This window comes from Bubalus bubalis, chromosome 19, assembly GCF_019923935.1.
Source record: "Bubalus bubalis isolate 160015118507 breed Murrah chromosome 19, NDDB_SH_1, whole genome shotgun sequence".
In the NCBI taxonomy this organism is placed as follows: domain Eukaryota; kingdom Metazoa; phylum Chordata; class Mammalia; order Artiodactyla; family Bovidae; genus Bubalus; species Bubalus bubalis.
In genome coordinates, this window is record NC_059175.1 from 16615554 (window position 1) to 16628803 (window position 13250).

Sequence of the window (13250 nt, forward strand, 5' to 3'; positions counted from 1 at the left end):
GATACTAAAGTTCTCAGTATATAAAATTTCAATTAAAACTCTGTAGGAAAAGTTTAAGAAATAAAAATACAGTTTACTCCTATTCTGATTCTTGTAGCAATGTAAGGATATATTTATATGTAGAGCATATTTTGTGTTAAATAATGTAATTCATGGAACTGCATCACATTTGCAGTGGGCAGTGCTTATGACGATCCCCCAACCAAAGTAATAAATCAATCTTTTAAACTTTGAAAAAGCTTCAAAATAAGATTTCTGATTTCAAAGAGGAAACAATCAAATAATAACTATATAAATTCTAACAATGCAAAAGCTACAACATACCTGTAAAAATTCAGTTGATGATAAAAAGATATAACCATTGATGATCTTAAAGCAGGTTCTGACACTTTCTGAACTTAGTTCTGCCAAAATAATAATAATAAAGAACAAATTAATTAATTGTTCCAAATCAGTTTAAATGAAGCGATTCATTTAAAGCTAAGCTACATGCCCTTCTTTATAAATCTTTTCTGAATGCTATTCTGACTGCTAGTACATCAATATCTATCTAAAAACTGGCATTAACCTGTAACTTAAAGCTTTCCATATACCTCCCATTACTTAAAACAACTTAGAAAATACTAAGCTCCCTTTTCTTTCCTTTCAGAAAATAACTACATAATCCAACCTTTCATTTCAAATTAAATTTCTAGTACCAGCATGACAAACTGCATGCAACTGAATCATTTTACCATCATATTCTGACATCTGCTTAAATGGGTTCATTCAGTAAGCATTTACTGAGTGTCTACTGTGCTGGCATTGAACATGTAACCCTACTTAAAAGAGTGCCTGTTATACTTTGAAAATTATAATTCCCAATTCTTGGGCTTTGTTATTCAAATCCACTCCCCCGTGAAAAACCTACACATAGAAAATGTTCTTAAAGTATTATTACCAGAATAGTATAGGAAAATAATATTGCTTTTAGGTATTCCTTTCAAAGTGCAAAGCAAAAAACCATTTTGTTAAAATTGAGTATGATCAAATGTATATGCAGTGCTATTTTACATGTCTTATCACAAACAATAATGCTGGAACAGAATATAGATTATATGTATTAATTATACAAATCAAAACATGATTAGAAAGTATCATCTATATCTAAAACTTTTCATTTTGTATTGCTACTATTTTAGAAATCATATGCACTTCCAATAGGACAGACTAAAAAATGTTTCCTGGCAAAAGTGTAGGCTCTGGGTTCTTATCTAACTCATATCCTAGCAAAGTGAGAAGATATTCTATTTAGATGAGAATGACCCATAAAAGACGGTTGCTCCTTGGAAGAAAAGCTATGACCAACCTAGAGAACATATTAAAAGGCAGAGATGTATCTTTGCCAACAAAGATCCATCTAGTCAAAGCTATGGTTTTTCCAGTACTCATGTATAGATGTTAAGAGTTGGATTATAAAGAAAGCTGAATGCCAAAGAATTGATGCTTTTGAACTGTGGTGTTGGAGAAGACTCTTGAGAGTCCCTTGGACTGCAAGGAGATCCAACCAGTCAATCTTAAAGGAAATCAGTCCTGAATATACACTGGAAGGACTGGTGCTAAAGCTGAAACTACAATACTTGGTTTGTCTGTTAAGAACTGACTCATTGGGAAAGATCCTGATGCTGGGAAAGATTGAAGGCAGGAGAAGAAGGGGACAACAGAGGATGAGATGGTTGGATGGCATCACTGACATGAGTTTAAGCAAGCTCTGGGAGTCGGTGATAGACAGGGAAGCCTAGTGTGCTACAGCCCATGGGGTTGCAAAGAGTTGGACATGACAAACTAACTGAACTGAACCCACCCATATATTTTCACCAGTAGATGAAAAACATAACCCAAATTCAAAATGTTTCAAAGGAATTATTTTGTATATTCTAGGATTTAACATATCAGTTAAAATGAGAATGTAGAGGGGACAGAGACTAACCAACTCGTTACCATGCTAATCAAAGACAGAAATAACAAAGGCTGTCACCTAAATATACGAAAGTGTTAGTATCTCAGTCGTGGGCTCTTTGCAAGCCCATGGGCTATAGCCTGCCAGGCTCCTCAGTCCATGGGCAAGAACACTGGAGTAGTTTGCCAATGCCTTTTCCAGGGATCTACGGGCCCAGCAATCGAACCCGGGTCTCCTGCATTGCAGCCAGATTCTTTACTATCTGAGCCACCAGGGAAGCCGTTTCACAACAGAAGACAAAATCTCAGGATAAAAGAATAGACAATTATATTGGATAAAGTCATCCTTATGAAAACTTCACACTGTCCTTTTCTCCTTAAGGAGCAAGTCCAGTCAAGTCTGAACTTGGACACATTGTTTAACAGACAAACAATGAACAGAAAACTACTTGGCAACCACCATGATAAATATGGCAGAAGGGTCTACACTTTAGTAAGAAATCAGAATGATTACATTCTGGGTATGTCACCAAATATAATTTCTAAATCACTGCCATCTAAAATTTTACCAAGGTCTATGAAGAAGAAAACAATATTTTAAAAAGATTTGATTTTGAAAACCACAGTTCCCATCTCTTCTCACAGATATTTTAAAAGCTACTTCTAGATTAATGTATACAAGCAAATAGCAATTAGGTCACTTTATACTGTTTTCCATGCCTCCATCATGCCAAGTACAGCTTATACTAAGGAATGCTATCTTAAACAAATACTACATAGTAATAGTAAAAAAAAACCCCTAAAATTAATAAATTTATCTTAAAGTATATTGAACACTGTTCATTGTTATCTATGAGTTCCTAGTAAAACTCTGATAGAAAAAAAAAGTTATTGTCTGGTCCAAGTATCAAGAGGAGATGACCATGTAATAGACCTGCATTTACTTTCAGACTGTGAATAATTTAATTCAAATGTTCTCAACCATGGGCAATTTGCCCTCTAGGGGACATGTGGCCATGTCTGGAAACTCTGGCTGTGAAAACTAGCATCCAGTGGGTTGTGAGGATGCTATTAAATGTCTTACAATGCAGTATATTCCTCAAAAGAAAGGAGTTAAAAGATGCTTCGTGGGTAAGTATTAAAGATTGGGAACTCTGATTGGAATAAACATAAACAATTTTTACATTTTGTAAATAAACAATGCTTTTAAATAGCAGTAGTTTGCAGACTGAAAAAGAATCAAAAGGCCAGTAAATAGCACTATATACAACTCTTAAATAGTCTATATGAGTTAAATGTGAATCTGCACTGGTAAAAATTACACACAAAATAACTTCTATAGACAGTATTTTTTGTAAATTTAAGGTATCACATACTTGTGAATGGTAGCCGATATGTAGCAGACAAGCATTGGCTTTCTATGGTCAAGTATCATCAGAATACATGTTCACGTTCAGAAAGGAATCAAACTACCTATCATCCATGGTAGCTAACAGAGACTAAAGAGCCTAACCCTAGCACAGTGTCTAGTTCTCTGATGTCACATGTCAAAAGTGTTGCTTCAAAACATTAAGCTTCCAGGGACTTCCCTGGCGGCCCAGTGGTTAAGAATCCACCTTGCAATGCAGAGGCAAAGAGTTCAGTCCCTGGTCAGGGAACTAAGATCCCACAGGCCTCAGAGCAACTAAGCCTATGGGCCACAACTAGAGAGGCCATGCGCCACAACAAAAGATCCCACAAGACGTGAAGAAAATCACACCGTGGAGACCCTGCGTGTGCATCTAAGACCCACAACTAACCCTGACCTGAATGAATAAAGGACTTTTAAAAAAGAAAATTAAGCTTCCTTATTTCAAGCCCATACATAAATAATACCTCAACAAACAATAAGTTCTTTTCTAATATTTAATAATCTTTATTTTGGTGGTTCCTTAGCTAAATCAGAAGTATGTATAGAGCTCATTTATGAACAACTGATAGCATGAAACGACTTTTTCAATTAAGTAAATTTAGTGTTTGGTCTTTAATACACAGAAATAGTTCTAAAAAGTTATACTGTAGGAAAAAAATTCAGAAACTATTAAAATACTACCCAACTTATTTCTTAAAATCAAGGGTTTATTACAAATGGAAGGTATAACTTGCAGCTGCCTGTAGAACAGTAGTAATTTTACGCTTTAAAACTTACCTAGAAGTGGTGACATATTCTGGAATATACGAAGCAACTCTGGTGTAATACACGGGCTGTTTTCCAAAGTCACTAACCTAGGAAGCGGGGGAAAGAAAGGTGATTAAATCACCTTCCACAGCCTTTAAAACTATTAACAATACAACTGAAGTATTTCAAAACCTGTCCCATTTAAAGGAAGAAAGCAAAATAGACAATACAGAAAATTATTTTTTTTTTAAAAAGGGACTACTCAGTCTTTTGCGGTGAGACACCAAACCTCTCCTCCATACAAAATACAGAAATTCATTCCAGGATTTATATGAGAAAAGTCAGGTTTTACAAGAGCTCAGAAGATGTTTATGGCATTAGATTAGAAAAAGTCTAGAAAAAGACTAATAACTACACTAAAGTTAACAACTATTATGTACCAAAAGCTGTCTTAAAAAATGTTAAAACATAAAAGTTATATACTGGGAGAAGATTGTTTTCAATAGATATGCTTAACAAGGGAATGTTATTTTTTTAAAAAGTCAAGAGAAAAATGGACAGAACACATGAACAAATATTTCACACAAGATACAATGGTTGACAATAAACCCGACTATAAAATATATAAAGATATCTAACTAGTAATTAAGAAAATATAAATTATAACCAAAACAAGGTACAATTTTACCCCATCAATCAGCAAAATATTAAGTGTGACATACCATGTACTGTCCAAGCGATAAAACAGTAACTTGCACACTGCTGACAGCAACGCAAGTTGATACAATCACTTAGGGAAACCGCCGCTGTCCAGTAATACTGAATATGCATATGTGTCTATAGCTATGACCTGGAACTGTTCCTAGGCGGAAATGTATACTAGGGCATACAGTCTTATACATTTGCTCTAGGAGTCATGCACAAGAATGTTCAGAGTTGCATTATTTGAACATCAAACAAAGTGGCAAATGAGTAAGTGAATCGTTACAGTCACACCATTAGGCTCATCTCTACGGATCAATCTCAAAACAGGAAGCAAAAGAACCAAGTTAGAACATACATGATACAATTCATAAAAAGTTAAAATATACTGTTTAGAGATACACACATGTATGTGATTTTAAAAATATAAAAACACAAGAAAGAAAATCAAGAAATGAAAACAAAAAAATTGGTACAGTGGGTTATCCCAGCATAGAACAAACTTGCCATAACATGGGCTTCACAGATAGTCTCACTGTTCTATTTCTTACCCAGAGTATGGAAAATGAGTTTTCATTTTATGTAAGTTATAAATAATTATAAACAACACGACCCCCATATTATTTTGTGTCTACAAAATACTTCACAAATGTTAAATGACAAAATCAGGTAATCTAGGCAGGGGGATTACACAGGGAAAACCAGGTTCCCCCAAACGAAGTACTTCTCAACAGCACAAGGAATGATATCTTTGGACACCTTACCTTGATCAATAGTAACAGGATTTTAAAGAGAAAGACAAATACCATACGATATCATTTACACATGGAATCTAAAATATGGTACAAATAAACCTATCTACAAACAGAAATAGACTCAGACACAGAGAACAGGCTTGTGCTTCCCAAGCGGGAGGGAGAGAGGAGGGAAATGGACTGGGGAATTTGGGGTTAGTAGACGCAAGCTATAACATATGGAACGGATAAACAGGTCCTACTGCATAGCACAGGGAACTATATTCAACATCCTGGGATAAACCATAATGGAAAAGAATATAAAAAAGACTGTATGTATGTGTATAACTGAGTCACTCTAGTGTATGGAAGATATTAACACAACATTGTAAATCAACTATATGTTAATAAAAAACCAGTTTAAAAAAAACAACAACAGGATTTCATTTCATTTTTAAAGAATAAAATTTCAAGTAAGGTTAAAAAAAAATCCTATTCATCTTTAAAATAACCATGAAACCAAAAGAAAAACTCCACTCCAGTCCTGAGGTTTCACTAAGAAAAACATTGGAGGGCATATTCTAAATGCTAGAAGAGGTTAAAAACACTCTTACTCAACAAATCCAAAAAAGAGAGTGTCTGAAGCTTGTTCTTTCCCTTCCACTATCATTACTTTAGTAAAATGCCACTCAAGTCACCATCACTCTCACTTCCTATGGTAGTTTCCATAGTATAAACCATGCTATTCCAAAGAGGGAAAAGATTTGAAGAATTGAAACTACTTAAAAATAAAATCGCTGCTGCTGCTGCTACTGCTGCAAAGTCGCTTCAGTTGTGTCCGACTCTGTGCGACCCCATAGACAGCAGCCCACCAGGCTCCTCCGTCCATGGGATAAAATAAAATTACATGATTTATAATTTCATATTAAAAAATAAAGACTTGGAAAGGAGAGGAAGTAAGAAAAAGTCAAAACACTAAATTCTTTACCATCAAGGAAAAGGAAAAGTTAACTACTTTGATAAATAATTAGACAAAGATATATGTACCTATATCTTTGCACAGAGAAATTAAAACTTAATGTTTACCTTCCAAAAAATGTACAAAAGAGAGGGCATAAAGTAAAAAGATATATCAATTCAACAAATAAACATATGACTATAAAAATTCTTTTGAAGTAAAGCATCCCTGGTTAGGTTAAAATCTAAAATTTAAAAATTTGCTCTGTATAGGAACATAACTAAATTTCAAATAAAAAAGCTAAAATATAAAAGATGAACATAGATAGTTAAGTCAAATCTAAACAAAACAGGGCTTCCCTGGTGGCTGCCTGCCAATGCAGGAGACATGGGTTTGATCCCTGATCCGGGAAGACTCCCCCATGCCAAGGAACAACTAAGCCCTTGCTCCACAACTATTGAGCCTGTGCTCTGGAGCCTGGGAGTTGCAACTACCGAAGCCTGTGTGCCCCAGAGCCTGTGCTCCGCAACAAGAGAAGCCACCTTCAGTGAGGAGCCCGCCTACTCCAACTACAGAGCAGCCCCAACTCACCTCAACTAGAAAAAAGCCCATGCAGCAACCAAGATTCAGCAAGCCAAAAATAAAATAAAATTTTTTTAATCTAAATGAAACAAACCATACAATATTAATATAAGATTAAATTTAAATGCAAAAGAATTTAAATACTGTACACATGTATTACATCACGTTACTTCACAAAAATTTTTAAATATATTTTATTTCTTAAATCTTATAGCACTATACAAAAGTATCAAAATTTTGTGCAGTGAATATCTTGTTTAACTTACAGTTCAAAAATGCTAGAAATGAAAAGGGGCACTCACATGAAGAAAACTGAATGGGATATTTTAATAGATCAGTGTCAGGATAAAAAACCAAAATAATGTGAACAAACAATCTACAAGTTAAAAAGAATAGATATCACAGATATTCATGAAAGTCTGCATCTTCGATACTATCATTACTATTTATGTGCACATATTACTATAATAAGTCATTAAAATTCAAATTAAGTTTAAAAAACTTGTACAAGTGGTATGTTGTATTTACAATGCAATAAATCCAGGCCTAAATCATTTACTTTAATATCAGCAAAAAAATAACAATGTTGGGTCAAAGAAGTCATGAGGGAAAAAAAAAAAATCACATGATCAAGCTGAAGAATTTCACTTTGCATATAACAAATAACAACTTGCACCTCCCTATCAGTTCAAATTTCTATTCCCCAAGGTAACTGTTTTATACTTTTGTCCCCACAAATCTTTCTCATCTTGTTAAATACTCCCATTCCAGCCTCTAACACTCAGTTGATGACTATCCTTCATATTTTGTTGAGAAAACAGAAGTTATGAGATGGAATATCCTCCCATCTTATTCTACTACAATACAGAAATCTCTCTCTCTATCTCCAGTTAAAATAGATGAACTATCCCTGCTATCTAGAGGAGGGAAAAAAAAAAAAATCAACCCCTCCATTCACGCTGAATCCCATCCCTTCTTGCCTCCCTCAATTATCTCACTCTCTCAAGCCTCATCATACCTCCAGATCTTCATTCCTACACTGGCCAACTGTTGCCCAACTTCAACATCCTCTTCATAGTCGAAGCTCTCAAACAACTTGCCAATGCTCATAGGCTGCACTTAACTCCAGTTTATTCTTCAGTCTACTCTCTTCCTCCTCCTGTTCTCACAACTCCACTGAAACCCCTCCTATCATCTCCCTTCACTCCTTACTATGGACTACTCTTACTCTGACAATCAGCAACATTTGACATAACTAACCATTCCCTCTTTTAAGAAATATTCTCTCTTGGCTTGGTTTTCCTCCTCTGATAGCTTCTCACGCAACCTCAAAATTTTTTCTTCAGGATTCCGCCCAGAACACTATGTTCTCTATCTGCCCTTTTCTTCCTAGGCAACCTCACCAATTCTCAGACTTTATAAATCATATATATCATGTGCATCTCATGCTCACGCAACCAAGTGAGGTAGAAATTATTTTTCCTCATTTCACAGATAAGAAAAGATGTAATCATCAGAACATGATTGCAAACCTAATGCTGCAGTATATACATGGGACTGCCTACCTGTGTTCCAAATACAGGAGTTTGGGATACTGATTCCAAATAGGAGTTCTAGCCCCCTAAGAAAATTACATTAAGAAATGTGTACTTTGATTCTTAAAAGTATCTTAGCATTAGTAACGGAGAAGGCAATGGCACCCCACTCCAGTACTCTTGCCTGGAAAATCCCATGGATGGAGGAGCCTGGTAGGCTGCAGTCCATGGGGTTGCGAAGAGTCAGACACGACTGAGCGACTTCACTTTCACTTTTCACTTTCCTGCATTGGAGAAGGAAATGGCAACCCACTCCAGTGTTCTTGCCTGGAGAATCCCAGGGATGGGGGAGCCTGGTGGCTGACGTCTATGGGGTCACACAGTCAGACATGACTGAAGTGACTTAGCAGCAGCAGCAGCAGCATTAGTAAATTTGATAAACTTTTAAAATGCATACTAATGATTTAATTTTGTTTATATATAATGAAAGGCTAGGAAAAAAAGAATTACCATTAGTGGAGCAATGCATTCCTATTATCTGTTTATGTAATCCTTAAAAAATGTGTACACCTTTCACTAACACATTAATATACTAGATCTGTAATTACATTGATAAACATATGAGTCTACCTCGTTATTATAATATTTTTCATTTTCTGATAAATAATATATATGTTTACAGAAAAGAATCCATTTGCCAGAGATTACTGTTTTAATTTGTAATCTAGAGTAGAAGCTGGCAAACGATAGCTCATGGGCCAAATCCAGTCCACACCCTATTTTCATAAATGTCTTACTGGAGCACAACTGAAGCCATTTGTATACATATTGTCTACGACTGCTCTGACGCTGTAGCAGTAGAGCTGAATCTCTGGGACAGAAAGGACAAAGCCTAGGAAGCCTGCCATCTGCCCCTTTACAGGAAAAGTTTGCCAACCTCTGATCTAGAGCAACCCACGCTGTACAAATAAAAATAAACGAATATAAAAGGCTCCAACACATGCTAGTTCACAATCAAACCATCCAGAAGTCATTTAAATTCAAACAATATAACCTAGAAAATATGAGAAACACAAATTGCAAATTAGTATCTACCTAGTTATGTTTTACAATTGTTCATCTAGTATTCTGATTTGTTGTTGCTGTTGTTTACAGACCATTCATTCAGCATTTGCACCAAAAACAATTTCTAAGAATCAAAAAACTGTTCACTCCTAAACATCCAACGAAAACTGAAGGAAGGAAGAGAAGGAGAGGGGGAGCAGTGACAGAGGGAGGCACCGCAAATGTTTACTTTGTTCCATGTGTACTTCATTTGACTTGCTTTTTTAAATTCCAATACTAGGTTTTTTACATTGGAGTTTTAAAAGCTTTCCTGTATTGTTATCTTACATCTTAAGTAGATTAGCCCCAAAGAAAACTGCTGCCATCAGTAAGATGAAGCAAAAAGATTTCTAGTCAATGCTCAGTCTGTGTTTACTTAACTGCAATTCATTCATTACATAATTTGTGGCGCTGAGATGCCACAGAAACAGGGTTCAATTGTTTTTCACTGCTTAACGCTACATACTACTATACTCAGTAAAATAGTAAGTCAAGACTAAGTAGCATTAATATCTGGGGCTGAGGTATTTTATCCGAGTATTTACTGGGTAAAGCAGTAAGAAGTTGAAAATAATTCAATAACCCCCAAAACATTCCATTTAACAGTGTGGAGGTTTTTATGTCAATTTTTAGTTTTGGTCAAGATCCCTCATTTCACGTTCCAAATTCCAAAAGATGAAATGCAGCTGAGTTCTTATTAAAACTTCCTCTCTAACTTTTACTATTATAAGCCTACAATGAGCGACAGATGCCAAGAAAAGTGGGAGTTATTATGTTACCCAGTTCAGGGAAACTGCCTTTATGTTTCTGTTTTTAAATGCTGAGCTTTTAAACCCTGTTACATGACCTCTGCTTTATTGGCATCAGTAGGGAAGGCCAGGAAAATAAATAAATAAGATTCACAGTATCAAGTTTTTCCTCTTACCATAATTCTAAACCATCTTCCAGAAGATAAACATGTGGAGGCTGGGAAACATCTGTACTCAGTTGAATAACTGGGAGCAGGAAAGGGTACAGGTTCTTGCTGTCTGCTCCTAATCCCTATGGGAAGTATAAATAAAACTTAACATAGATACTCTAAAGTCCCACCTCCCACCAAAAAAATCACCTATCATATTAAAAAGCCCTAAAACCAATTTATAAAAAAATCAATCAATCAGGTTTTAAAAGGATGATTCTAATTATAAGCATTATTAAAACAAAATTAGTTCTGTTTACAATTGGAAATCAGTAGTAAAAAAAATATTCAATTGCCTAATGGTAGTAAAACCATATACATCAAGGTTACAAATATACGTTCATTTTAAGAGATTTCTCATATACGTATTTATATTCCCTTCCGTGATGACTGAAGATGTGTAAACAGTCATGTGCTAAATTCTACAAATTATCCCAACTAAATAACTCAGTCAAAAAGAACCTAATCTAAATGTTCATCAGTTAAGATAACTACATTATAATACCTTCATATTCTAGAACACTCAGTAGCCATGAAAAAGGATTAGGCATGGAATGAAAACAATTTCAAAAATAATGACAAATTGGGATTAAAAAGAAGGGTGTATAACAATTTCACAAGCCAAAAAAGTTTTTTAATAGCTATATATCCGATATGAAGATATACACATAAAAAAGTTTCTTGGGAGCAAACAGAAAAAACGGTTGACACTAGTTAAATATGGATGTTGGAAAAGGATGTTGGGAGGGGTAAAAGGAGTTTTTTTTTTTAATGTGTGCATTTTTTAATGAAGAATTTATGCCAAATTTTTAATAAGAAAACAAAGATGGAGGAAGAAGAGGGAGATTTTAATTTAAAATTCTAGTTTGACTAATTACTGTCTTATGGAGGTTGACTCAGTGCATCACACTAAATCTAAGCACTTTGAAAGGAACATAAGAGGATAGAAAATCAATTTCTAACTCATAATCTCTACAATCTAATAAGCAAAGAAAGGAAACCAAGCAAACTACCAAACATCTCCTCACTTAGAAAATAATTCAGATGTCAATATAATATATAATTACAAAGCAACAAAATGTATACAAATGCCTCTTTCAAAGACACACACATATATTTAAAGTCAAAATTTTATCAGCAGGATAGAGATACTTCAGTGGAAATACACTAAGTTTATTCTTAAATACATTAAGTTTGGGCCTTTCTACAATTATGCAAGGGTTGATAGGCTTTATTAAAGATTTTTCCAAAGAAGAGATTTATAAAAATGTCACATTTAATAAAGTAGTAAACTGGGCCTTAAAATTCAGTTAAATTTCACTCTCCACAGCTCAATTCTTAACAGAACGCAAAAAGGAAAAAATTAAGGAAAACTAATCAAGTTCATTTTTTAATATCAATAGACTTAATATTTCCTAGGAATGTTAGAATCTACTTACTTAGTGCACATTTTAATGAGCACAAAATGCTAGCATTAGCAAAACTAAAGTAACTGCTAAACATAAAAGACTCTCTCAGTTAAAGCTTCAAGAAATTTAGCTCTGTAATCTAGTGGGTTGAAGAATGTGCCAGAATGTGTCAGATATGCAGCTTTAAGTAAATTTGAACACTTTCAATCCACAACTGTAACTATAAAACAATGTCTACAATTCTGTGAAACAATTACAATTATAGTTACAGTTAAGCAGGGAGAAAAGAACAACACTCTCTAAAAAGTGGTATTTCTCAGGGTACTGTCTTTGGCTCTTTCTCATGTGATTTGTACTTGCTGCTACTGCTGCTAAGTCACTTCAGTTGTGTCCGACTCTGTGCGACCCCAAAGACGGCAGCCCACCAGGCTCCGCCGTCCCTGGGATTGTCCAGGCAAGAGTATGGAGTGTTGCCATTGTACTTGCTGATAATGTCCAAATCTATTATCTCCAACCCAAACCTTTGAACTCCAGACACTCCTTATGACACAGGAAATCATCAACCAGAAGGCATCTCAAACTCTCAAGTAAATCACTGAACCAATCCACTATCTTCCTAAAAAATAGCTTCTGTTCCTGCATTTCCTAACTCAAGTTGACATGAACCACTGTCTACGGAGCAAAAAATCATACCACAACTACCTTCTGTGCTTCTTCCTCCTCACCCCAAATCTAAGCAATCCTTAATTTATCTCAAATGTTCCCCCTTCTTTCCATGGCTTTACTTCACATCATCATCTCTTTCACGGTTAACAGAAGAGCTTCCCAACTATTTCTTTGACCTTAGTTTTACTCCATTCCAAACCAGTGTCCCCACAGGTGCACTGATTACCTTTCTAAAATACAAATGATAACACACCTTCCTCTGAACTTCAAGACACATTCTTTATGCTTTCCTAACCAGGCCCCAGGATTCCCTGGTGGCTCAGTGGTGAAGAATCCTCCTGCCAATGCAGGAGACTTGGGTTTGATCCCTGGGTCAGAAAGATCCTCTGGAGAAGCAAGTGGCAATCCACTCCAGTATTCTTGCCTGGGAAATCCCAAGAACAGAGGAGCCTGGCAGGCTACAGTCTATGGAGTTGCAAGAATCAGACATAACTTAGCAACTAAGC

General features: G+C 35.3%; 1 protein-coding gene across 5 annotated transcripts in view; it reads right to left on the reverse strand.

The window, feature by feature from the left end:
- Positions 1–13250, reverse strand: part of IPO11 (importin 11) — a 202537-nt gene that overhangs the window by 92804 nt on the left and 96483 nt on the right. For all 5 annotated transcript variants that reach the window (XM_025270486.2, XM_044932629.1, XM_025270489.2 and 2 more), the window contains exons 21-23: positions 10637–10752; positions 4127–4203; positions 325–404 (exon numbers count right to left, since the gene is read on the reverse strand). In XM_025270486.2, the coding sequence (XP_025126271.1) occupies positions 325–404; positions 4127–4203; positions 10637–10752 (273 nt within the window). The remainder of the gene's footprint in view (positions 1–324; positions 405–4126; positions 4204–10636; positions 10753–13250) is intronic.